The sequence below is a fragment of the Megascapheus bottae genome, chromosome 25 (genome assembly GCF_031878675.1).
Source record: "Megascapheus bottae isolate mThoBot1 chromosome 25, mThoBot2.hap1, whole genome shotgun sequence".
In the NCBI taxonomy this organism is placed as follows: Eukaryota; Metazoa; Chordata; class Mammalia; order Rodentia; family Geomyidae; genus Megascapheus; species Megascapheus bottae.
Window position 1 is genome coordinate 8,093,670 of NC_143533.1, and position 26,217 is coordinate 8,119,886.

At 43.4% G+C, this 26,217-nt stretch overlaps 2 protein-coding genes and 5 non-coding genes across 7 annotated transcripts in view; 6 read left to right on the forward strand and 1 right to left on the reverse strand.

The window, feature by feature from the left end:
* The window catches only part of Zwilch (zwilch kinetochore protein), a 34,025-nt gene extending 13,978 nt beyond the window's left edge, over positions 1 to 20,047 (reverse strand). The window contains exons 1-10 of the mRNA XM_090358145.1: positions 19,883 to 20,047; positions 18,343 to 18,394; positions 14,673 to 14,768; positions 11,671 to 11,786; positions 8,724 to 8,923; positions 6,991 to 7,061; positions 5,402 to 5,557; positions 2,983 to 3,054; positions 1,841 to 1,934; positions 590 to 639 (exon numbers count right to left, since the gene is read on the reverse strand). Of these exons, the coding sequence (XP_090214271.1) occupies positions 590 to 639; positions 1,841 to 1,934; positions 2,983 to 3,054; positions 5,402 to 5,557; positions 6,991 to 7,061; positions 8,724 to 8,923; positions 11,671 to 11,786; positions 14,673 to 14,768; positions 18,343 to 18,394; positions 19,883 to 19,935 (960 nt within the window). The 5' untranslated portion in view covers positions 19,936 to 20,047. The remainder of the gene's footprint in view (positions 1 to 589; positions 640 to 1,840; positions 1,935 to 2,982; positions 3,055 to 5,401; positions 5,558 to 6,990; positions 7,062 to 8,723; positions 8,924 to 11,670; positions 11,787 to 14,672; positions 14,769 to 18,342; positions 18,395 to 19,882) is intronic.
* A 503-nt stretch (positions 20,048 to 20,550) lies between these two features.
* Rpl4 (ribosomal protein L4) lies at positions 20,551 to 25,059 on the forward strand. The gene is made up of 10 exons (XM_090358144.1): positions 20,551 to 20,629; positions 21,409 to 21,580; positions 21,775 to 21,881; positions 22,509 to 22,647; positions 23,126 to 23,250; positions 23,638 to 23,767; positions 23,981 to 24,137; positions 24,326 to 24,409; positions 24,519 to 24,639; positions 24,729 to 25,059. The coding sequence occupies exons 1-10, from the start codon at positions 20,627 to 20,629 to the stop codon at positions 24,966 to 24,968; spliced, it is 1,278 nt and encodes a 425-aa protein (XP_090214270.1). The 5' UTR covers positions 20,551 to 20,626; the 3' UTR covers positions 24,969 to 25,059.
* LOC150046321 (small nucleolar RNA SNORD18) lies at positions 21,626 to 21,697 on the forward strand. Its single transcript, XR_016532650.1, has one exon. It is a non-coding gene; the product is annotated as a small nucleolar RNA SNORD18 (small nucleolar RNA).
* LOC150046322 (small nucleolar RNA SNORD16) lies at positions 22,068 to 22,166 on the forward strand. The gene has a single exon (XR_016532652.1). It is a non-coding gene; the product is annotated as a small nucleolar RNA SNORD16 (small nucleolar RNA).
* On the forward strand, positions 22,975 to 23,046 carry LOC150046323 (small nucleolar RNA SNORD18). Its single transcript, XR_016532648.1, has one exon. It is a non-coding gene; the product is annotated as a small nucleolar RNA SNORD18 (small nucleolar RNA).
* On the forward strand, positions 23,313 to 23,411 carry LOC150046324 (small nucleolar RNA SNORD16). The gene has a single exon (XR_016532651.1). It is a non-coding gene; the product is annotated as a small nucleolar RNA SNORD16 (small nucleolar RNA).
* LOC150046325 (small nucleolar RNA SNORD18) lies at positions 23,824 to 23,893 on the forward strand. Its single transcript, XR_016532649.1, has one exon. It is a non-coding gene; the product is annotated as a small nucleolar RNA SNORD18 (small nucleolar RNA).
* Positions 25,060 to 26,217: the final 1,158 nt, after the last annotated feature.

The following is a 26,217-nucleotide window of genomic DNA, read 5'->3' on the forward strand; positions in this document are numbered from 1 at the left end:
GCTAGCACTCTACAACTTGAGCCAAAGTGCCATTTCCAGCTTTTTCTGTTTACATGTGGCACTGAGGAATGGAACCCAGGGTTTCATGCAGCCCTCATGAGGACCTCAGATCTCCAATTAACCACCAAAAAGCTGGAAGTAGAGCTATGGCTCAAGTGATAGTATGCTAACCTTGAGCATAAGGACAACTCCCAGGCCTTGAGTTCAAGCCCCAGGTCTGGCACAAACAAACAAAGAAAAAGCCTGTAACCTCAGTATTGGTGAGGCTGAAGCTGAAGAACTGAATGTTTAAAGCCAGTCTGGGATACATAGCAAGACACTGGCTCAAAACAAAAAACAAAAAAGCTATAATGGCTATAAATGAAAATATTTCTAAAATTACCCTGTCTCCATTTCCCATTTCATCAAATGAGACCATACATAGCTTAATTTAATAAAACCTTATGGCATAACAACATATCAACTTTTAGATGTTTATTTCTACTTCTGTGCAATGTAGCAACTAATAATACAACACGGGTGGCAACCATGTGCCCGCACTGCAAGAGCCATTCCAGTAACCCATTTCTAACTGATCGTAATCACTCACCTCTGTCTCATTTTTTGCAGAATCACCAAATTCATCCAGTTTATTTAAGTCTAGAAAATACCAAAAGCTTTTATTAGTTTGATTTATGTTTCTGCTTTCCAAATTATTTCCATCCTAATCCTATTTGCAAGTAGTAAACAGTGGGAGTGCGACCAGGGTTTCAGCAAATCACGGAATTCCACAGTGGAAGTAATGACAGATCCCTGTCAGGCAGGGTGGGAGGATGGAGATATAGCTTTCCACGACAATCATCCTCAACAATGTCACACAGACTTGGGTCACATACATTTCAAACTAAAGTTTACTGACTTTTAGAATTACTTAGATCCAGCTGGGTGCCACTGGCTCATGTCTATAACCTTAGCTGCTCAGGAGGCTGAGCTCTGAGGATCGCTGTCAAAAGCTCAGCCCTTGTAGGAAAGTTCCTGAGACTCTTAACTGCCAGAATATTAGAAGTGGTGTTGTGGTTCAAAGTGCTAGAGTGGTTGCCTTGAGTGAAAGCACCTGAGGCCCTGAGTTCAAGACCCAGGACTGAAGAAAAAAAAAAATCACTTAGATATCGACCACTAGTACTTGAGTTCAAAAGCTGTCACCCCAACTATGTCATACCATAGCTTTTTTTTCTTTGTACCAGTCCTGGGCCTTGAACTCTGGGCCTGGGCACTGTCCCTGAACTTCTCTTTGTGCAAAGCTAGTGCTCTACCACTTGAACCACAGTGCCACTTCCAAGTTTCTTGAGTAATTTATTACATTTAAGAGTCACGCAGACTTTCGTGCCCTGGCTGTCTTCAAACCATGATTCTTTGCTCTCAACCTCCTGAGTAGCTACGATTATAGCTATGAGCCACCAGCGCTGAGCTCAGACCACAGCTTTAATATATCCCACCTAAAACTACCAAGCTTAAAGTGACAACTTATATTTAAAAACAGCAAGTATAAATTTGAGTTAAGAAAAGCAAACATGTCAGTCGCTAGTGGTTTATACCTGTAATCTTAGCTACTTAGGAGGCTGAGATCTGAGGATCTCAGTTCAAAGTCAGCCCTGACAGAAAAGTTTATGAGACTCTTTTCTACAAGTAATCACAGAAAAAGCTGCTAATAGCACTGTGGCTCAGTGCTAGCCTTGAGCAAAAAGGACATTAGGGACAGTGCCCAGGCCCAGAGTTCAAGCCCCAGAATGGCGGTGGAGGGAGAAGAAAAAGAAAAAAAGAAAAGCCAACACCAAACAACAGTAGTTGGGAAAGCAATCACCATCCAAAAATTCCTGTACAAGTTCAATAGCAGACTTGGCTTCCAGAGGCTCGAGCCATTCGGTTACACCAGTCCTCACACCTTCAGCCAGAACCTATGAGGGATTGATTGAAAGGAGCGAGACACTTATTAGCAGACAACATAGCTTAGTCAATAAGACACATTCAAAATAGTCTTAATTCAATTGAATTTTTTTTTGGGGGGGGGTTAGTTATGGGGCTGGGTGCTGTCCCTGAGGTTTTTTGTTGTTATTGTTGTTGTTTTGCTCAAGACTAGTGCTCTATCACTTTGAGCTACAGCTTCCAGTTTTCTGGTGGTTCATGGAGATAAAAGTCTCACAGACTTGCATGCCTGGGCTGGCTTTGAACCAGGATCCTCGGATCTCGACCTCCTGAGTAGGTAGGATTACAAGTGTGAGCCACTGGTACCCAGCAAAGTGAGTAAGTTTCATGGGATGGATTATATCTTAATAGGGCTGCCAAAAGAAGAAAGAGAAATCAGCAGAGCAGCGGATGTACCTGCCCGGCTACCTATGCCAGGCTGACATTTGGAATTTCTACAGCAGTAAAAGGATATAAGAATTGTATCTCTCTTGAGATATGCTAGAGATAAATGATAGAAACATAAAACTTCTGGGGAAACATGGACATTATTTTTTAATTTTTCATTTGCCCTTCCTGGGGTTTGAACTTAGGGCCTGGGCACTGTCGTTGGGTTTTCTCAAAGCTAGTGCTCTACTACTTGAGCCACAGCACCATCTCTGGCTTTTTTTCCTGTATGTGGTACTAAGAAATTGAACCCGGGGTTTCATGCATGCTAGGCAAGCACTCTACCACTAGGCCATGCTCCTGGCCCTATGTACATTAATCTTTAATCAAAATCCCAGTTGTCCATAACAGACTACATACACATTTGAAATAAACAGCCAGCTGAGCCAGCTGGGAGGAGGGAACCCATTTTAGAAGCAAAAACCACATACTCCAGTTAAAGAGGGGGAAGATATTCTTCCTTTCATTGGAAGGACAATGGTCACATAAGTGAAATTAAACTACCCCAGTTCTCAAGAATAGCTTGTAAGTACATTACATTGGAAAGAAATTTTTTATTAAAATGAAAGATAGGAATTCCCAAAAGGTACTCACAAGGAGAAATTTAAGTTCTCTGTAAAGATGATTCAAACAACCTCTGAGCTCTCCTGATTCCACTTTGATATTCTGGAAAAGTACCCAAAGCCTTGTCAGTCTGCTCTTCCAAATTCATCTACTCTGCATTTTAAACGATTCACATTAAAATATATATTTTAAAAAGTAACAGTGAATTAAAGTGATGGCAACACCCATGTAGAAATCTTGGCCTGGGATCCCACAGATGCAGCCATTCTGATACAATCCTGAATCCCAGCTAACACACTCTCTGTCTACACAGGAACATGTTATAACCACCCCTCACATGCCCACCTGCCCTTCCCCACAGAAACATGGAACAACTGCCCCCCCCACATGCCTGCCATGTGAAGAAACCCTTCCCCATGGAAGAAATTCGCACAGGCACACCTCAAAACTCAATGATAACTTAAGCATTATCACACACCAAAAATAAAGCCCAATAAATCTGCTTATTATATTACTTCTAACTAAACCAACAGCACACTACTGTAGCCAGAGGGCAAAGAACACATTCTGATGTGGGGGGGAAAAAAAAAGTGAATGTCAATGTATGCAAACACCTCAAAAAGGAAAAGAAAAGCATAAAAGATGTAATTGTAGGGGAGGAACTAGTGTTAACACTAAGAATGCTTCTCATGTGCTCCTTTAAATACCCTATGGTCAGAGGTGATTCACATACTAATTATATTAAATTCCCAAAGAGACTCAAACACATAGTTTTTTGAATATCTGATTATTTTCCTTTCACTGCAGAATACATATTATAAAACAGTATTTTAAAGCCTGGTGCTTGACTAACAAGCATGAGCCCTCAAGAACTACTATCACAAAACTATATTAAGTCTGTCACATTTCACCAGGGAAATGTATTTTAATCATTTCTCTATGAATATTCAAACTTTATCATTAACACTTTGAAAATAGGGCTATACTGTTGCAATAAGTATCTTATAAACTTGTATTCTGACTAATTTCTGAAGATATAGTCTTAGATAAATATAGAGTAAATAAATCTAGTATTATTCTAACAATTCTTTTTTTTGTGCCAGTCCTGGGGCTTAAACTCATAGCCTGATCTTTCTCAAGGCTAAAGCGCTACCCCTTTAGCCATAGCACCACTTCTGACCTTTTTTTAAAAAAATTTTTTTTGGTGGGTCATGGGGCTTAACTGGGCCTGGGCTCTGTCCCTGAGCTCTTCAGCTCAAGTCTATTGCCCTATCCTTGAGCAAGCCCCATTTCCCATTTTCTAGAGGTTAACTGAAGATAAGAGTCTCAGGTTCTTTTGTGCCCAGGCTAGCTTTGAATTGCGATCTTCAGATCTCAGCTTCCTGAGTAGCTAGGATTACAGGTGTGAGCTCAGTCACATTCAACTTCCAACTTTTTCTATGTATGTGGTACTGAGGAGTTGAACCCAGGTCTTTGTGAATGCTAGGCAATCACTCTATCATTAAGCCAAACTTCCAGCCCCTATTATAACAATTCTTGATGGGTCATTAATATTTGCATTCTTTTTTTTCTGCCAGTCCAAGGGCTTCAAGTCAGGGCTTAGGCACTGTCTCTGGGCTTTCCCAAGACTAGGGCTCTACCACTTGAGCCACAGCACCACTTCTGGCTTTTTCTGTGTATGTGGTACCGGAGAATTGAACCCAGGGCTTCCTGCACAATATTTCACAATATTTGCTTTTTTTTTTTTTGGCCTGGGCTCAGGGCCTGAGCACTACCCTTGGGTTTTCTCAAGGCTAGGGCTCCACACTTGAACACCAGTACCACTTCAGGCTTTTTCTGTGTATGTGGAACTGAGGAATTGAACCCAGGTCTTCATGCATGCTAGGCAAAACACTCTACCACTAGGCCAAATTCCCAGCCCAATATTTGCATTCTTAAGAACTGCATAAATCATGTCACTTTAATGATTTTACTTGAATCTCCATTCAAGAATTAACCACTAAAAGTCTGTTGCTGGTGGCTCACACCTATAATCCTAGCTACTCAGGAGACTAAGATCTAAGATCACAGTTCAAATCCAGCCAGGCAGGAAAATGTAGCAGACTCTTATCTCCAGGTAACAAGAAGAACGCCAGAAGCAGTGGCAGAGCGCCTACCTTGAACAAAAAAGCTCAGGGACAGTATCCAGACCCTGAGTTCAAACCCTAATACTGGCACAAAGAAAAAAAGAAACAATTAACTACTAGAAAATAATGTGCAAATTCCATATTTATGGATTAGGAGCAGCTGAAGCTCAGCTCCATTGGCACACCTCCCTTGGCTCTCTGCTGAGGCCCCAGAGGCCAGGTTAGCTTCTCTTGCTGGGACTGATGCAGCACTAACAATACTCGAGCAACCCCCTATGCAGGGACAGGTAAGGCCACTAGGGGAAAACCAGGTCCTCTCCTACCAGGGTTGCTGTTGAAGAGAGCGGAGGGATTTGCAGAATTTCATCCACAGGACTCCAGGAAAGATCCAAAGTGATCATAGTTTGTGATGGAATGACAGTCTCATCCAAGACAGAGGACTTGAAGAGTTCATACTGTGCAAAGCCTCCAGCTGTGATCTGAAAAGAATATCCCAGAGTCACCCTTAGCTAGGTTTGCACAAGCTAAGAGCCCATTGTCAAAATCACTGCAGTTCTGTCCCCAGATCAAAATCAAAACACCATACTCCAAACTTACATTCCAAATGGGAAAAGAAGACAAGTCTTAAATCAAATTACTCAAAAGACAAGAAGCCTATAGACATAGTTGTCCTCTGTATCCATGGGTCTAACATGTACCGAGTCAATCAACCACAAATCAACTACTCAGAAGACAAAACTTAGTCGTATGTAGTTTCAGGCCAATTCTGACAAAGTTAATGAGACCCCATTCAATCAATAAACCAGGCATTGTGGCATATGCTTGAGATCTCAGGTACTGAGGAGGGTTTACTAGAAGTATTGTGGCCTGAAGCTTGCTCAAGAATAAAACACAAGACCCCATGTAATAAATAATTTAAAAGGCAATAAAGAGTTGGACATACAGCTTGAAGGGAGAGAACCTGTCTGGCAAGCACAGGTCCTGAGTTCAAATGCCAGTGTCGTTAAACATATATGTACAGAAAGACATGTGTGTATGAATATTTAAATTGCACCTATACTGAATACGCCCACATTCCTCAGACACTAGAATATAACAAGCATGATGTATTTATACTGTGTTAGCCACTTTAAATAATCTAGAGATAAACTGCAGTACAAGGAAGATGTACACAGGTTTAATGTAAACATATCATCATACTTAAGGGAACTGAGTATCTTTAGATTTTGGTACCTGAACAGAGTCCTAGAATCAATGCTCCATTGATACCAACAGATGATTATATCTTAGCTAAGATGAAAAACAGTTTAGGGGTAGGTGCGTGTGTGTTCCTGGAATTGGAACACAGAGCCTCACACTTGTCAGGTAGGTGCTCTACCAATTGAGCCACACCTCCAGACTTTTATGCTTTAGTTTGTTTCTTAGAGAGATCTTGTGCTTTTGCCTGAGGATGGCTTCAGACATCAGTCCTCCTTCCTGGGCCTCCTGAGTAGCTGGGAATATAGGCACAGATTAATCTCACCTGGTTTGCCTGTTGAGCTAGCTTCTGGCAACTTTTTTTCAGTTGGGGCCCTCCAATTGCAATCCTTATCTCTGACTCTTGAATAGCTGGGATGACAAGCATAAGCAATCACAACTGGCTAGGGTTTTTCTTTTGGTTGGTCGTGGGGCTTGAACTCTGGACTTGGGCACCGTCCCTGAGCTCTTCAGCTTAACGCTACCATCTTACCCCGTGAACCACAGTGCCACTTCTGGTTTTCTAGTGGTTAATTGAACTGCGATCCTCAGATCTCAGCCTCCTGAGTTGGCTAACAGAAAGGCATTTAGTAATATTAGGGATGAGGGGGAACTTCAAACTAAAAAGGGCACAGCTATAACAGTATGAGTAAAATAATAATAGAGAAAAACTTACAGAAGATACGTGATGTCTTTTCTTGTGTGAATGTTTTAGACTTTCCAGAGTTACAGAGTAAATTTTATCAGCTATAAGACATAAAAGAAAGAAAAGTAAATAAAATTATAATTCGAAACTACATTATTAGTATGGTGGTACATACTCCTAAGCCCAGGACTCTGTGAGGCTGGATTAGGAGAACAAAGCCAGCCTGGGCTTCTTAGAATCTACCTCAAACAAACGACAACAACAACAAAAACAACAACAAAATATATCTGTACATAATTAGATATATATGCCTATATAATTAGATAATAATTAGATAGTTGAGCTTAGTGTTGTACACCTGTAAGTCACAACTATGTGGAGGACTGAGGACTTTGGGCCAAAAGTTAAGAGAGCAGCCTAGACAACATAGCAAAACCTATTAAAAAAAAAAAAAAAAAGAAAAAGAAAAAAAGCCAGGTATGGTGGCTCACATGCCTATAACCCTAGCTACTCAGGAGGCTGAGATCTGAGGATCGAGGTTCAAAGCCAGTCCAGCACTAAAAAGTCCGTGAGACTCATCTCCATTAATCACCAGAAACCTGGAAGTGGCACTGTGGCTCAAGGGGTAGGGCAGTAGCCTTGAGCTGAAGAGCTCAGGGCCAATGCCCAGGTTCAGAGTTCAAGTCCCACAACTACAAAAAAAGAAGTAAAAAAGATACAATTAGTAGCCTGTGCTAGTGGCTCATACATGCCTGTAATCCTAGCTACTCAGGAGGTTGAAATCTGAGGATTGAGGTTCAAAGCCAGCTCAGGCAGGAAAGTCCGTGAGACTTCTTATTTCCAATTAACTACCTGAAAACCAGAAGTGGTGCTGTGGCTCAAAGTGGCAGAGCTGCCAGCTTAGGAACAACACCCAGACCCAAAGTTCAAATCCCACAAATGACAAGAAAACAAACAATAAATTAGGTGCTGATGGCTCTTGTCTTAATCCTAGCTACTCAGGAGGCTGAGATCTGAGGATTGTGGTTCAAAATCTGCCCAGGCAGGAAAGTTCAGGAGACTCTTATTCCAGTTATCCATCAGGAAACCGGAAGTGGTATTGTCCTAGCTATTAACACAAGACCTCAGGGACAGCGCCCAAGCCCTGAGCTCAAGCTCATAAACAACGAGAGAGAGAGAGAGAGAGAGAGAGAGAGAGAGACAGACAGACAGACCGACAGACAGACAGACACAGAGACACACACAGAGAGAGGGAAATACAATTATTAGATTAGAATTCATTCTGCTTTTTTTGCTGTACTGAAAATTCTCCAGGATACATTCACATTAAAAGAAGCCTCCACATCAAAATGAAGCCTAAAGAAAACACACATAACGTCCTGTCCAGACGTCCTCACGTTCCTGAGATACTTCTTGCACACTACAAGTTACATACCTGTGATTTAATGTTAACAAATGTTCCACTGTGTATACTTCCCTTTAAATAATATCAACTTCAAAGAAAAATCACAAAATAAGCCAGGTGCTGGTGGGCTGAGATTTGAGAATCAAATCACAGTTCAAAGCCAGCCAGGGCAGAAAAATGTATGAAAGTCAGAAAAAGCCAGAAGTGGCACTGTGGCTCAAGTGGCAGAGCACTCTCAGAAACAGCACACAGGCCCTGAGTTCAAGCCACAAGACTGTCCGAAAGAAACAAACCATGAAAGAATTACACAATCACACATTATACACACAAAGTAAAAACAAAACAAGTGAGCACTCACCTTTACAACTGACCACATATAAGACAATTCCTGTAATGCTGTCATTTGCCATGGTAAGCTCAGCTCCTAGCCAGCAGGTCCCTTCAGGATCTGAACTGTCACATCTTATCCAAAGAGGCGGAAGGGCAGTAACTGGTTGATTCATATTCAAATGGGTCATATTAGGGTTGTGAGCCATGGTATAAAGACCAATTAACTGCCTTGAAAACAAGAGTAAGAAGAACAAGTAAAGAGAGTTTGCTGACTAAGCCACTACTTTGAGCACTGAGGATGTGTTCCAGCACATGTTCATTTAGTATGGCTTCCACCCCGAGTACCAGCAAAACATATCTATTTTTCCTTTAAAAGAGATAACATGATTAATATGTATCTATGACATATAAACCCTCAGCCTAATTTTGATTATGTTCTAGTCTCATAGGAACAATCTGGAAATGAAACCTCAAGATGTATAAAGAGTCAGATCAGTGCACCCCAGACTGGTGCACATGCATGCATGCATGCACACACACACACTCCACCCCCCAGAAAGTGGCAGTGTAACTGGACAGGAGCAACTACTGGCTGGGTGCTTAACATGGGGAGGACTGGACTGGAGGTCAGTGGCAAGGGAGGCAGCGTATTTAGGTTAATCTAAAGAAATAAGTAGGAGCCAATAAGCACACTAAAAGAAGCTCAGTCACTGGCTACTGGGATAGCTAAGGAAACTTGAATATAAGTTCTGAATTAGAAAATAGTAAATATCTCTAAAATACTACCTATACTTCATTTCAAAAACTCTGTATGAGCCAGGCCGGGTGGTGCATGCCTGTAATCTTGCATTCAGGAAGCTGAAGTAGAAGGATCACAAGTTTAAAGATGACCTGAGCTACACAGAATAATCCTGTCTCAAAAAAAAAAAGTGTATATACATACATTTCAATGTATATTTTAACATTTACAATGTATGTATATATGAAAATATAGCTATAACAGTATATATTGTAAATACTTGTACACATTGTTAAGTGTGTCTGTATCTGTGTGGAGAAAAGAAAGTAATAGTATATTCAGCAAAATATGAACAACTGGAGTGTCTGGGTTAAGAGTCTAAAGAAATTCCTGTGCTATTCTTGTAACCCTTTCTAAAAGTCTAAAACTATATTGAAATTGTTTCCCCCACAATGTTTCCTTCCCTCTTTCTTTCTCTCTTTCTCTGCAGGTCTTGGGGTTTGAATGCAGGGCCTGGGTTCTCCCCTGAGCCTCTCTGTGCTCAAGGCTAGCACTCTATCACTTAAATCACAGTGGTGTTTCTGACTTTTTCTGAGTAGTTTACTGGAGATAAGAGTCTCAATAGCCTTTCCTGCCGGGGCTGGCTTCAAATAGTTATCCTCAGATCTCAGCCTCCTGAGTAGCTAGGGTTATAGGTGTGAGCCATTGGGCTCTGTGAGACTTTTTTTTTTTTAACCCATGTTTTTTATTGTAATTAATAGAAAGGTTACATTATATCTGCCAGACAGAAGATGCATTACTTCACAAACATTGATACCCCTTCTCATGTTTTTGTCCCCGCTGTGAAACTCTTACCTCCAATCAATCACCAGAAAGCTGATGTGGCACACTGTGGCTCAAAGTAAAAGAGTCCTAGCCTTGAGCAAGACTGCTTAGGGACAGCACCAGGTGCTGAGTTTAAACCCCATGACCAGACTGATCAGACGAAGCAAAAAAAAAAAAAGAAAAAGAAAAAAAACAACAACCAGAAAGATAGTGAAGAGATTTGGTTTCAAAAAAGAAATACAGGGGCTAGGAATATGGCTTGTTGGTAGGGTGCTTTCCTAGCTTGTATGAAGCCCCGGGTTCAATTCCTCAGTATCATATGAACAGAAAAAGCTGGAGGTGGTGCTGTGACTCTTGAGCAAAAGAGGCTCAGGGACAGTAACTAGGCCCTGAGTTAAAGCTCCAGTACTGGCAAAAATAGAAAGTACAAATGGTGCTGGTAGTTCACTTTCTCCAGTTAATCAGCAAAAAAACAAGAACTGGAGATGTAGGTCAAGTGGTAGAGCACCAGCTATGAGTAAGAACAATAACTAAGAGCCTAAGGCCCTGAATTCAATCACCTGTACTGGCACTCCGCAAAAAAAAACCCCAAAAATAATAGAAAAAGGAAGTACAATAAACCCAGGAAGTGGGCCTGAAAGACAAAAAGAACTAGATAACAAAGAAATGAGAAATATAAACTCTGGCTAGAGAGTACACACACACACACACACACACACACACACACACACACACACACACACGTTAATGTTGTGGGAAAGAAAACAAGTCAGGCATGAAGGAAAAGATGGATAAAGTTACCAACACAGAACATCTACAAACGTCTAGAGTAAAACCAAGAAAATTAGCAGGACAGTGGCTGTGGCTGGTGTTCCAGTGCTTGGCACTCCAGACTCCAGAAGTCCAGGAGGCAGGACTTGCGCATGGAGGGAAGAGGGCAGGCAGTGCAAACTGCATGTGGCTCCCACAAGGAGACTTGCCATGCAAAGACAAGGCCACTAAATGCTAGCGGCTCCCTTGGATAACATAATAATGAAAACATTCTGACTCCATTTCCAGTGCTGCCCCGGGTGGAAGAGTTCAGGTGCCAGAGAAGGCAAGAAGATGTCAATCCTGAGGACGAGATACACAGTTGCTTTTTCATTCTTTTCTTTCTTCCCCCCTCCAGTAGCGGGGAATTATACTCAGGACTTCACAAGTTCTCTACTAGTCCTTTTTGTTTTAGATACTATCCAGATAGAATCTTGTTTCTGCTGGGGTGGCCTGGGACCAAAAGTCTCACATCTTTGCCCAATAAGTAGCTGAGATTTCAGGTATATACCACCACGGCCAGCCTCGCAACAAGTTTTCTTAGTTTATGCTTCAATTAAATCCTACCCTCACTCTCACCACCAAATAAGGAGAAACTTACCTTGCTCTTCCAACTGGTAAAGCAAGGGGCCCAGCATTCTCAGTAGAAAAATCAGAAATAACTGTTTCTTCAGATTGTGGTTCTTCAATATTACTTGTTTCTTCCTTTTCTAAAGGCTTCAAAATGTTTTTATTTAATCAGAGAATACATAAAATAGTAATCAGACACACACACACATATAAAATTATGTTTGCTTTAGTTATTTTTCAGATAAGAGCCTGCATGTTTTGCCTGGGGCCAGCCTCAGACAGGAATCCCACTTATGCCTCCTGTGTAGCTCGGGTTACAAATATGAACTACCACACTTACTTGGTTGAGATAGGGTCTTGCTAACTTTCTATCCCAGTTGACCTCAAACTACAGTCCTTCTGATATCTGTTGGAATTACAGGCATGTGCCACCATCCCTAGCTTATAGAGAACACTACTACACGAGGGAATAGCTACCAAGGAAACATACTATGCACATTTTTTACCACCTAAGCATAGGTGATTGCGTTATGACAAGAATCACAACCACAGGCTAGTTTGGAACTAATAAGTCTTGTCATCAGAGGCATTTTTCACCTTACCATAAAGAGGTGTTTTTGTTTGTCTGAGTTTTGTTTATTGTTTTTTCTTTAGACAAGATCTTACTGTGAAGCACAGCTGGCTTTGAACTTGAGATCCTCTTGCATAAGCCTCCCCAAGTGCTGGAATTAAGGCATGCACTGCCCTGTCTAGTCACGGCCCTCACTTCTCAAAGCCAGTCCTCTCAGTATTACCATCTCTTATTGGTGTTAGAGAATTCTCATTATCCATGTCTTTACAAAACACTAATTGCTACAATAATAAAAACCACAAAAGGTCACCTTTTCTTGAGGATTACTATGTATTAGTCATTGTTCTAAGTTACCTTTAATCTTCATAATACCTTAACACAGAAACAATTATTGCCAGCTTTATAAACAGAAAACTAGGGTCCCCAAATAACTGGCTTAGAATTACAAAAATAGTCATTAAGTGGCAAAGTCCATATTTGAGAACCTATATACAAGAATGTATGGTGCCAGGAGTGTGGCCTAGTGGTAGAGTGCTTGCCCAGCATTGCAGAAAGTCCTGGGTTAATTCTTTAGTACCACATACACAGAAAAACACAAAAGTAGTGCTATGGCTCAAGTGGTAGAGCGTTAACCTCGAGAAAGCTGAAAGACAGTGCCCAGGCTGATTTTAAGCCCTAGGACTGGGGGGGAGGGGGAGGAGGAGGGGAAGGATGTGTGGTAATTACTTATAAGTGCCAAACATGTCCTTTGAGAAGTCAGATCTAAAAGGCTATATGTTAAATTGGTTGCCAGTGGCTCATGCCTGTAATCCTAGCTACTCACAAGGGTGGGATCTGGGTACCATGGTTCAGAGCCAGCCAGAGCAGAAAAGTTGGAATTGGAGCTGTGGTAGTTCAAAGACAAGTTCAAGTCCCAGGGATCGATTCTCTCCCTTTCTCCCTCTCTCCCTCCCTCCCTCGACTCCCTCCCCTCCCTCCCTCTCCCTCTCTCAGTTCTAGCACTCTTGAGAAACACAAACTACAGCAAGGGAGATCAGGTACTGGCTGCCATCAGATAGGGGTAGGAGGATTATAAATGAGCTGGAGGGAGGTTTAAGTAAGACTTCAACTGTGACTCCAAGATATTCTCTCTCTCTCTCTCTCTCTCTCTCTCTCTCTCTCTCTCTCTCTCTCTCTCTCTCTCTCTCTTTTCTTTCCTTCTTTCTTTGCCAGTCCTTGGGCTTGAACTCAGGGCCTGAACACTGTCTTTGGACTTTCTCAAGGCTACAGCTCTACCACTTGAACCACAGCACCAGTTCTGGCTTTTGCTATGTATATGCTACTGAGGAATCGAACCTGGGTCTTTGTGCATGCTAGGCAAGCACTCTACCACTAGGCCAAACTCCCTGCCCCCAAGATTCTATGGGCGTATTAACATTCACAAGCTGGGTACCAGGTGCTGGTGGCTCATGCCTGTAATTCTAGCTACTCAGGAGGCTGAAAACTGAGGATCAGAGTTCAAAACTAGCTCAGGAAGAAAGTCTGTGAGACTCATCTTGAATTAACCACAAGAAAACCAGAAGTGGTGCTGTGACTCAAAGTAGTAGAGAGCTAGTCGTGAAATTAAAAGTTCAAGGGCAGCCTAGTGGTAAAGTGCTTGCCTAGCATTCACACACATAGAAAAAGCCAGAAATGGTGCTGGGACTTAAGTGGTAGAGAGACCTAGCATTGAACTCAAGGTCCTGAGTTCAAGCCCCATCATTGACCAAAGAAAAGGAAACAGAAAAAGATTTGCACACTGGGGAACAAAAGAAAAAAGTCAATTTAGCAATAAATTCTACTTGCTGCTTTTTAATGATATGAATGGTTGCACTGTACTTCTAGTAGACAATCCATGTGTCCATTACTAAAATTAGTATCTACTTTCATTAATTCTGATAGAAAAATGTATATGTTTGAGATTATTCTCCAGGAACCAAAGAACATGGTTATCAAGAATTAAGACCCAATCAAAAACTAAATTTAGGGATGGAAATGTGGCTTAGTGGTAGTGCTTGCCTGGCATGTATGAAGCCCTGGTTTCAATACCTCAGTACCACAGAAACAGAAGTGATGCACTGTGGCTCAAGTAGTAAAGTGCTAACCTCGAGTAAAAGACGCCCAAGAGCAGTGCCCAGGCCCAAAGTTCAAGCCCCAGGACTGGCCAAAAACAAAATAACAACAACAAAACCCCTAAATTTAGCCTGGTGCTGGTAGCTTATGTCCATAATCCAAGCTACTCAAGAGAATGAGATCTGAGGATCACAGTTTAAAGCCAAACTGGGCAGGAAAAGTCCATGAGACTCTTATCTCCAATTTACCATCAAAAAAACTTTAAGTGGAGCTGGTACAAAAACTCAAAGAGGGCACCCAGGCACTGAGTTCAAGCCCCAAATATAGTACAAAACCAAATAAACAACTGCAAAGCCTAAGCCATTGCTTACCGCTTTTTCCACGATGAATACTAGCTCACTTTCATTTAGAATGTTTTTCAAAGGATTTGGTTGACCTTTGCTGATTAGCTGGACTTTGATATCAGCCTGTTAAAAAACAAATGTCAAGCAAGGTTATATGTACACATAAATATGCATGTAAAATATTTGTAAAATATTTAAACACATAGGGCTGGGATTTTAGCCTAGTGGTAGAATGTTTGCCTAACATGTACAAAGACCCAGATTCAATTCATATACACAGAGGGAAAAAAAGCCAGAAGTGGTGCTGTGGTTCAAGTGGTAGAGCTCTAGCCCTGAGAAAGCCCAAGGACACATTCACATTGAGTTCAAGCTGCAGGACTACCAAAAAACAAAACAAAACAATAACAAAAACAAACACATAAAGACCAGTTATATGCCAGTGACTGGAAATAAGAATCTGAACAAGACATGCTCTTGCTTCCATCTTTATTTTTGTGATCATGGGGCCTGAATTCAGGACCTACGCTCTGTGCCTGAGCTCTTTTGCTCAAGGCTGTACTCTACCAATTTGAGCCACAGCACCATGTCTGGTTTATTCTATGTATGTGGTACCAAGGAATCGAACCTGGGTCTTTGTACACGCTAGGCAAGCACTCTATTACAGGCTAAACTCCCAGCCCCTCATTTCTTTTTCTTTCTTTCTTTTCTTCCCCCCGCCCCTTTGTCCCCCGATCCTGAGGCTTGAACTCAGGGCCTGAGCACTGTTCTTGGGCTTTCTCAAGGCTACAGCTCTACCACTTGAGATACAGCACCACTTCCAGCCTTTTCTATGTATGTGGTACTGAGGAATCGAACCCAGGTCATTGTTCAAGCTAGGCAAGCACTCTACCATGCGCTTAACTTCCGTGTGCCCCCCCACCTTTTTTTGTCCATGTTATTTCTCATTTTTAAAAAGCTTAGCTGGGCTGAGTACCATCAGGTCATGTCTCTAATCTTTATGATTCAGGAGACTGAGATCCTGAGGATCAAGGATCAAAGCCAACCTGGGAAGAGACATTCATCTCTAAATGACATCTGTCTCAAAATTGTAGAGCTGTGATAAACACCAAAAGCCTGGAGCTGTGACTCAGGTTGCAGAGTGCCAGCCTTGAACCGAAAGCTAAGAGACTTCATTCAAGCCCTAAGTTCAAGCCTCAGCATCGGCATACACGCGCATGCACACGCACACATGATAATTAATACTATTATACTAGACTGTTGGTTTATATTCCACTGGATCTTTCCCCAATCAGATAAATAAGTTTAAGTGCAAATGTATACACTTAAGATATCTAGTAAAACTTCTCATAATAAATAGATTCTAGGTGACACACTTGTAATCCTCAGAGGAGGCTGAGATCTGAGAATTGCAGTTCCAACACAGCCCAGGCAAGAAAGCTCTTGAGACTCTTATTTATTTATTTATTTATTTATTTTTTGCCAGTCCTGGGCTTGAGCTCAGAGTCTGAGCACTGTCCTTGGACTTTCTCAAGGCTAGAGCTCTACCACTTGAGCCTCAGCACCACTTCCGGCTTTTTTCTATGCATGTGGTACCGAGGAATTGAACCCGGGTCTTTGTGCATGCTAGGTAAGCACTCTACAACTAGGCCAAACTCCTGGCCCGAGACTCTTATTTATTTATTTGTATTTTATTGTCAGGGTGATGTATAGAGGGGTTACACTTACATTCGTCAGGTGATGGCTACATTATTTCTTGAACACTGATCCCCTTCCCATGCTTTTCTCCCACTTTCCCTCCCCTCAGCCCCTTGAGACTCTTTTCTCCCTCCAGTTAATCACCAGAAAACTGGAAGTGGTACTGTGGCTCAAAGTGGTAGAGCCTTAGCTTTGAGCAAAAAGAGCTCAAGCAGAATTCAAGTCCCATGACCGGAAAAAAAAAAGTAAGTATAGATTCTACTAGTTTTGTGTCCGTTTCTCTTTTCATGTCATTAACTACCCTTTGGTTGCCTAGTATTGATGCCTTTCCCATCATAAAACTAATTCCAAAGCCAGGTGCCGATGGTTCACACATGTAATCCTAGCTACTCAAGAGGCTGAGATCTGAGGATCATGGTTCAAAGCTAGTCCAGGCATGAAAGTTCTTAAGACTCTTATCTCCAATTAACCACCAGGAAACTGGAAGTGGTGCTATGGCTCAAAGTGGTAGAATGTTAGCCTTGAGCTGAAGAGCTCAGAGGCAGTGGACAGGCCCAGAGTTCAAGCCCCATTTACCTATAAAAACAAACAAAAAGGGGCTGGGAATTTGGCCTAATGGTAAAGTGCTTGCCTAACATGCATGAAGATCCAGGTTCGATTCTTGGGTACCACATTATATTAAAAAGCCAGGAGTGGTGCTGTGGCTCAAGTGGTAGAGCTCGAGTTTTTAAGAAAGCTCAAGGACAGGGCTCTGAGTTTGGTCTAGTGGTAGAGTGTTTGCCTAGCATGCACAAAGACCCAGGTTTGATTCCTCAGTACCACACACATAGACAAAAGCCGAAATTGGTGCTGAGGCTCAAGTGGTGGAGCTCTAGCCCTGAGAAAGTCCAAGGACAGTGCTCAGGCCCTGAGTTGAAGCCCCAGGACCAACCAAAAAAAAAAAAAACCCCACAAACACAAAAAGCATTTTGATACTTTCCAGTTATTTGCTACAGAAGCAACAGCCAGTAACCATCCATGAATTATCATAAATAGCCTTAGCTGCAATAATTTTATCAAATTTACATATTTATATTTCTATTACTTATGTCCATAAACTGAATATATTGTATATTTTTACATCTTACAGCAGAAAATAGTATCTCATTCTTTATGTGACTTATTTGATCACTAATGCTTACCACTCCTTATTTCCATTTGTGTGATTTCTTGGAAGTGTTTACATACTAAGTTCAATGAGCCACGGTTATAGTATTCTGCTGGCTCACTAGGTTTTCAATAACTATTGTAGGCTGAACTGCATTCCCTTAAAACTATCTGAAAGCTGTCACCCTGCAATCTGAGGATCGAGATTCAAAGCCAGCCCAGGCAGGAAAGTCTGTGTGAAACTTATCTCCAACTAATCACCAGAAAACGAGAGAGAGAGAGAGAGAGAGAGAGAGAGAGAGAGAGCCGGGAGTTTGGCCAAGTGGTAAAAGTGCTTGCCTAGCATGCATGAAGACCCGAGTTCGATTCCTCGGTACCACATACATAGAAAAAAGCTGAAAGTAGTGCTGAGGCTCAAGTCATAGAGCTCTAGCCTGGAGAATGTCCAAGGACAGGGCTCAGGCCCTGAGCTCAAGCCCAGTACTGTCCAAAAAAAAAAGGAGAAAGAAATGTACTACTAGAAAACATCAATAAATACATTATACTAATTAAAAAAAAAACTCAAAGAACTACATGCATTTGTCATTGATGTTTTGCAAAGAAAGAAAGCAGATCAGCTTTTCTAGGGCCTGAGCTGGGTGAACACTTACCAAAAGAGGGCATAAGAAAATGTTCCCATATGGAAGACATATTCTATATCTTCATTATGGGTCAGTTACATGGCTAAAGGTATTGAAGGTTGAAATTCATAAAGCTACATCCCAAAAGAATAAAATTTACTTTATGTACACTAACTTCAATAATCCCCACAAAGTAAGCATTAGTGAATTGTGTTTAGAAACCATATTGCTCATACCTCATAGATAAATGGGTCTTTAGAGCTTCCTTTCTTTTCTTCATTAAATTCCCTGAAATGCAGAACCATAGAAACATAGAGCTTATACCATCTGTTTATTTAAACTCAGAAATTAGCCAGCATTTCACTCATTCAGAGTAAAAAGCAAAGTACTTATAGCAGCTCTACGGCATGGGGGGTGGGGAGGAGCAGGAAGATAGAGAATTAGGTTAAGAAGAAATGAGGAAACAGACTTGGGGTAGATTCTAGACTATAGACTTCAACTGGGTATGATTATTTTGTAAAGGTAGCAAGCTATTGTCAACCCCCTATTCTTGTGTCTTTTCAAGCACAGCAACAGTTAATATGAACATGCGATTTTTTATATGATTTTAGAAAGTAAAAGTGACTGATCTGACACTGAATGAGTGGGTAATTAGTAGACAGCCTCAAGCCTTAAGATTTCTACAGCTCCAATAAGCATCTATCCTCCACTGTACAAGCTATTACTGAAAAATAAGTTGAATATTTTTTACATGCTTGAGAGATAGTATGTTACATAAAATACATACAGGGCCAGAAGTATGGTATAGTGATAGAGTGCTTGTCTAGCATGCATGAAACTGGGTTCAGTTCCTTGGTACCATATACACAGAAAAACACACAAGTGGTGCTGTGCATCAAGGGTAGAGTGCTAGCCTTGAGAAAGCTCAAAGACAGTGCCCAGGCCCTAAGTTCAAGCCCCAGGACTGGTAAATAATACTACATATAGCAATAATTTTTTTATTTTAATGTTTTGTTGTCATTATAAATATGATATAAAGGATTATGGTTTCACAAATCAGGTTAACGAGTACATTTCTTTTTGGATAATGTCACTCCTTGACTTAATTTTGTTTTTGGTGGGTGATGGGGCTTGAACTCGGCCTGGGTGCTGTCCCTGAGCCCTTCAGCTGAAGGCTACCACCCTCTACCCTTGAACCAAGCCCCACTTCCCATTTCCTAGAGGTTTCTGGCTGGCTTTGAACCTTGATTCTCAGATCTCAGCCTCCTGAGTAGCTGGGATTACAGGCGTGAGCCACCGAGCCGGCTTTCTTTTTTTTAAAAAATGTAAAAGCACAAGCATACAACCACTCAAGCCTGAAATCCTAGCTGGCATGGGTGAGTTTCATCTTGACTCGGTTCGTCAGAAGCCCCTGGAGGGTGGAGCCCAGAAATCTGGGGTGTGACGGCCTCCAGGTGAAGAGGCTGAACCACCTGAGAACCCCCTCAACCCCATTTCTACCTAGGATGCAGAACCTGACAAAACCCCCCGCGGCCTGCCACAGGCGAACAGCCCGTCTCTACAGGGGGGAATCGGGCCTGCACCCCGGGGGCTGCCTGCACCCCGGGGGCTGCCTGCGCCCCGCGAGCCTGCGCGTCGGCGAGGTGGGCCCCCGGGAAGGCCCCAGCCACCCCCACCGGAGAAGCGAGCTCGCCTCCCGTCGGGCGGCGGATGCCCACGGGAAGGAGTGGTGTGTATTCCAGGACCCCCGGGATGGGCAACAGGAGTACGACTCACTGCAGAAGGCGGGTGTAAAAGTCCCGGGCCGCCCGGTTCCGCCGGGCCCACATCGCCGCGGCCGGGCCTTCGCTCCCCGTCCCGCAGCCGCCAAACTGAAGTTCCCGCTCAGGCCGCCGACGCAGAGGCCGTGACCACGCCCCGCGGGCCGGGACCCCGCCCCGCAGGCCGAGACCCCGCCCCGCGGCCGTAACCACGCCCCGCGGCCGGGACCCCGCCCCGCAGGCCGGGACCACGCCCCGCAGGCCGAGACCCCGCCCCGCCGGAACTACTTTCACACCACGTTTCCGTGTCGGCAGCTTTCGAGAAAGTTCTTGTCTCCACCGCTGAGTGTTATTTCCTAGTCTGACCGTCTTCCGCTGCCGTCGGAGAAAAGAAACATGAAAGAAAATAAGGAATAAATATAATGGCGAGGTCAAAAAAAAAAAGAAGCTCAGTGGCCTCTGAGCGTTGGCCACGCCTCCCCGCGGATCAATCCGCCACAAGTAGTCCCCTCTCTCTAAGCCTGGTTATCACTTTTGGAAAATAGATACGTGCGTACTTGAGTATACGTACGTGAGTGAGGCGCTGTGGGGAATTTTTCGGTGTGGTGCGAAGTTGTGTGTGGGGTCTCTGTGTGGGCGCCGAGGAGGGCAGGGTGTGGGGGCGGGCTGAGGGTTACATATAGAGTGGGCGTGCTGCGCACTTCCTTTTCCTGTCGCAGCCGCCGGGTCGAGAGGAGCGTGGCCTTCTCCTCTCCCCGCCATGGTGAGTGGACGTCTCCTTCGCGGGGCCTTTCGCTCAGTCCCGGGATCCGGAGGGAAGGGCAGAGAGTGGAGCTAGAAGCGACGGGAGTAGGGAGTGGGGAGCAGAGGAGGTTCGGAGGCGCCTCTTCCCGCTGGGCAGTCCGGGTGCGCGCCAGCCCGGCAGCCATCTTGGAGGCAACGTGTGGGTCCCGGCACCGAGCGCGCCCGGAAGCGTCCCGGGAGCGCGCGGCGGCGCCGGGGAACTTGACGAGGTTGCCTTTTCTCGGCTCTTAGAAAGCTAGGGTGTTTTTTGTTGTTGGTGGTTTTGCTGGGAACGGAACCCACGGGCGCCCCGACGCCTCGCCGGCTAGGGGCGGAGGGTGGAGGCCGGACTTACCTGGGGCCTGTGCCTTCACGTGCTGCCCGGTGAGGGTCGGTTTCCGTCTTTTCACAAAAGGGAAAGATGGCTTGTATTACTTGTTGTGGAGTAAAGCAAAAGTGCTTTTTCTTAAATACTGGGATGCCTCTGTCAGCTGCCTCAGTGTGACTTAGGGTACATAGTTATCGTTGACTGCCTGTGCCCGGAATATAAAGAAAAAAAGTAAATCGTAGGTATGCTTATGCGGCGTTCAAAGTAGTAACATTGAGTAAGTAGCTGTAAGGACTTCTCGGCATCCCCTGAAGGGGATGAGAAGAATCAGAAGTGGGGCTTTAGAAAAGGCACAGACATCGAGGGGACAGTGGAGTGTATTTGTGTGGGCAATTCAGCAAATGTCTCTTCTTCCCCCCCCCCCCCCGAAGGCGTGTGCGCGTCCCCTGATATCAGTGTACTCCGAGAAGGGGGAGTCATCTGGCAAAAATGTCACTTTACCCGCTGTGTTCAAGGCTCCTATTCGACCCGATATTGTGAACTTTGTTCATACCAACTTGCGTAAAAACAACAGGCAGCCGTATGCTGTCAGTGAACTAGCAGGTAAGGATTTGTTTGTATTTCCCACCTGAGTTGGTACTGTTGTTACAGTAGTGATGAAATTCCACTCCATTGGTCCGTGTTTCTGAACCACATGATTTTCTTGGATATTCTGATGCTGTGATTGTTACCATGTGTAGTAATCCATAGGTTGTGATTTAAGTAGCTAAGATGTATCTATTTCTTCCCTATTTTAGGTCATCAGACCAGTGCTGAGTCTTGGGGTACTGGCAGAGCTGTGGCTCGTATTCCCAGAGTTCGAGGTGGTGGGACCCACCGTTCTGGCCAGGGTGCCTTTGGAAACGTATCCTTGTTTTGCTGTATGCATTGGTCAGCTGTCCATGGAATGTACCAGGCTGGATCGCTTTATTCCTATTAATATTTAAAAGCATATTTACATCCAAAGTATATCCAGTGAAGCATTGCTCTAGACAAATGGGATGAAAAATTCTTCATAGTCTGTTAGAGAAAAGGCTTTATTTTACATGCTTGCAGTGATGTTGTAATTTGCGTCTTACTCTGTTCTTGGCGACAGTTGCCTGCTGTCAATAAGCTGGTTCAGAAGGTTGACGAAAATTGTTACTGAGCAAAAGCATTACTTTTTTCTTTTTTTCTGTTTTGTTTTTTATTTTGTTGAGCTCTTTGGCTCAAGGCTACCTACCACCCTACCCCTTGAGTCACTTTCAGTTTTCTGCTTGTTAATTGGAGATAAGAGTCTCAGACTTTGGTGTCCAGGCTGGCTTTGAGCCCCAGTCAGATCTCAGCCTCCTGAGTAGCTAAGATTACAGGCATGAATCACTGTGCCCAGCTAAGACATAACTTTTTATTCTGTCAATGGCAGGGCTTAAGGGCCTCCCACATTCATTTGTTTTTACCTTGGCTCATTAATACTTGAACCACAGTGTACAGTAGTTCTTAACATAGCAAATAGATGTGTCGAGGAGGTCGCATGTTTGCACCGACGAAAACCTGGCGTCGCTGGCATCGTCGAGTGAACACAACACAGAAGCGATACGCCATCTGCTCTGCCCTGGCTGCCTCAGCCTTACCAGCATTGGTGATGTCAAAAGGTTTGTATTATTTGTTTTATTTTTTGCCAGTGCTGTGGCTTGAACTCTGGGCATGGGCCCTCTCCCTAAGCTTCTTTAGCTCAAGATGCAGGGGTTTACAGCTTGAGCTACAGCACCACTTTGGGCTTTTTCTGAGTAGTTTATTAGAGGTAAGAGTCTTACCCACCTTGCCCAGGCTGGCTTCAATTCATGATCCTTAGATCTCAGCTTCCCAAATAGCTAGGGTAAGACATGTAGCACATGCAGCACTAGCACCCTGCTGTAATATTTCTTAGAGCAAAACATTATCTTTTGGCTAACCCTTTTTCATAATTGCCTGTATGTTTGCCAAAATGATGAGATTCCACTTAATTGGTCCGTGTTTCTGAAACACATGATAGTTGTGGAAATTCTGATCTTGGCAGATTTCTGGCTATTTTGCTTTGATAGAATTATAAAGTTTATATTAGAATAACTGGTATTGGATTGGTTTTGTCAGGTCATCGAATTGAGGAAGTTCCTGAACTTCCTTTGGTGGTCGAGGATAAAGTTGAGGGTTACAAGAAGACCAAGGAGGCTGTTTTGCTTCTTAAGAAACTGAAAGCCTGGAATGACATCAAAAAGGTAATAGGACTAAAAACTCCATAGTCTCAGAGAAAGGGTTTTATATTACATACATGTTTGCCTGCAGTGATGTCGTAATTTGCGTCTTACTCTGTTCTCAGCGACAGTTGCCTGCTGTCAGTAAGCTGGTTCAGAGGGTTGACGAAAATTGTTGCTGAGCAAGGCATAGTTTCCTAAATTTGAGAAATTTTCTGTCAGCAGGGCTTGAGGGCCTCACACTTAGTTTTAGGTTGAGGCTCACTTACACTTGAACCACACCTGGACCACGGTGTACAGTAGTTCTTAATTAAATCTACACACATTTCTAGGTTATTAAGTTGGAATGTGTTTTTAACTGCCTATCTGTTGAAGAGACTTTATCAGTCCCTAAAACTGTTCACTCTGTAGGTCTATGCCTCTCAGCGAATGAGAGCTGGCAAGGGCAAAATGAGAAACCGCAGGCGTATCCAGCGCAAGGGCCCCTGCATCATCTATAATGAAGACAATGGCATCATCAAGGCCTTCAGAAACATCCCTGGTGAGCCTTGTAGTGTACTTTGATTACTTCCTATTCTGTACTAGGCTGCTCAGCTTTCACTATGATGAGATTCCACTTCATGGTCCGTGTTTCTGAAATGCATGATTTTGTGGAAGTTCTGATTCCTGGCTGGCTGTTTTACAATAGTGTAGTGCTGTGTACTTATGTGTCTTGAAATATGGGACTCCTAATTGTCCTTTCTGTGTTTAAAAGGAATTACTTTGCTTAATGTCAGCAAACTGAACATTCTAAAACTTGCTCCTGGTGGTCATGTGGGGCGTTTCTGCATTTGGACTGAAAGTGCTTTCCGGAAGTTGGATGAGCTGTATGGCACTTGGCGTAAGGCTGCCTCTCTCAAGAGTAACTACAAGTGAGTGTTTCTTTTGTTTACTAAATAAGAATACTTCATTCTCTTAGTTGTGCAAAACAACTTGCTAAATGTAGATGCTTGCTAGTAAGAGTGATAGAAATTGATATCCAGAGACTTAGCTGATCATAAATAAAGCTCTTGGTATTACATGAAAATTTAGGCATTTGTTTTCAATCTTTTTCATTCAGCCTTCCTATGCACAAGATGCTAAATACAGACCTGAGCAGAATCTTGAAAAGCCCAGAGATCCAAAGAGCCCTTAGAGCACCACGGTAAAGTTTTTGATGCAGACTTATATAATTGCCATACTTGAAGCTTTTTATAATCTTAAGAATGTGTGATTTGTGAATAAAATGTTCATATGCTTGCCTGATCTTATAGCAAGAAGATTCATCGCAGAGTCCTGAAGAAGAACCCACTGAAAAACCTGAGAATCATGTTGAAACTGAACCCATATGCAAAGACTATGCGCCGAAACACCATTCTTCGCCAGGCAAAAAATGTAAGTGATGCATTGCTTTTACTAATAACTAGGCCAGTTTCTGTTTTAGTTTATTTCATTCTTATACTTTTCTGGGTAATGTGTTGCAGCACAAAATTCGAGTGCAAAAAGCAGCAGCACTGGCAGCCAAATTAGATGAGAAAGCAGCTGCAGCAAAGAAGGCTGGAGAGAAGAAGCCCGCAGTGAGTAAGAAAGGGAAGAAGGTTGCTGATGCTAAAAAGCCGAAGCAGCCTTTGGGCAAAAAGGCAGCTGCTACCAAGAAACCAGCTACAAAGAAACCAGCAGCTGAAAAGAAAGCTACCACAGAAGAAAAGAAGTCTGCTGCATAAGCTATTACAATCTGTTCAATTATATAAAGGTCAGAGTATGGGACAGCTGAATTGAATAAAGACCGGATCAAAGATGCAGTGAAAAACATCATTTGAGTGTGTTGTGAATTTTCCTTAGAGTTTAATAGCTCTCCCTAATTCCAGTCTTTAATTTTTTCATATATTTGGTGTTAAATGGAGTATAGATTCACACTCTGTTCGTGCATTTTATTTTTACTTTTGCCAGTCCCGGGGCTTGAACTGTGGGCCTCGGCTGCTTTTTGCTCAAGGCCAGCACTCAATCACTTGAACCACTGTACCACTTCTGTTTATGTGGTAATGAAGAATCAACCCCAAGGTTTCAATCACTACAACTAAGCCACATTCCCAGCCCTAGTCATGCATCTTAAAGGCTTTCTGAAGCACAACTCCCATCTTCTGGATAAATTCTGAAAGCCAGTTCTTTTATTTTTGCCCCCTAAAGAGTGGGAGTTAAATCCCTTGGACGTACTCATGTAGCCTATGAGAAGGACAAGATACCATATAGTTGGTCAGTCGTGAGGCTTGAACTTAGGACCTGGCCACTATCATGGAGTTATTCAGCTTAAGGCTACCAGGAACCACAGCACCACTTCGGATTTTCTGTTTAATTGGAAGCGAGTCTTTAGGACTTGCTTCCAGGGGGATGGCTTTGAACCGCGGTCCTTAGATCTCAGCCTCCTGAGTAGCTTTACAGGCTAAGGCATCTTGCCGTTTTGGGGTATCTGTAAATCAGCTTTGCATACTGGGTAGATTGGCTCTTCGTGGCCGAAGTAATGTGTCCCTCCACCTTAGCTCCCGTGGCTAGGTGGTTGGCGCCCTTACATTCTACAACTAGGTACAAGAAAAGTGCTCCCCGTGTAAACGGACACGAGCTGAGAGCGGTGGCCTGTAAAGCTAGGCTGGGATCTGAAGGTCACGGTTGAGAGGCAGCCTGGGCACTCGAGTCCCCGAGACCTCCAGTCAACCACTAGAAGGCCGGGAGTGGCACGTGGGGTAGGGCGGTAACCTTAAGGAGCTGAGGGTCCACTCCCAGGTCCAGAGCTACACGACCGGCAAAAAAAAATAGTAATGGCGCCCTTGTGACTTCTGCGACCAGGAACTCCGTACCGCGCTTGGTTCTTTCGGGCGGCGGTTTGTGCTTGCAGCCACACATCCAAGGCGCCGTCGCCGCGTGAAGCCCCGCCCCAGGCCAGGCCCAGCTGCTGGAGCCCAGAGGAAGTAGCGTGGC

Excerpts from the sequence above, each read along its gene's own strand:
- Rpl4 (XM_090358144.1), top strand. Across the intron at positions 23,251-23,637 it reads CCTGGAATGACATCAAAAAG|GTCTATGCCTCTCAGCGAAT; the intron begins GTAATAGGACTA and ends TTCACTCTGTAG. Across the intron at positions 24,640-24,728 it reads TTCTTCGCCAGGCAAAAAAT|CACAAAATTCGAGTGCAAAA; the intron begins GTAAGTGATGCA and ends AATGTGTTGCAG.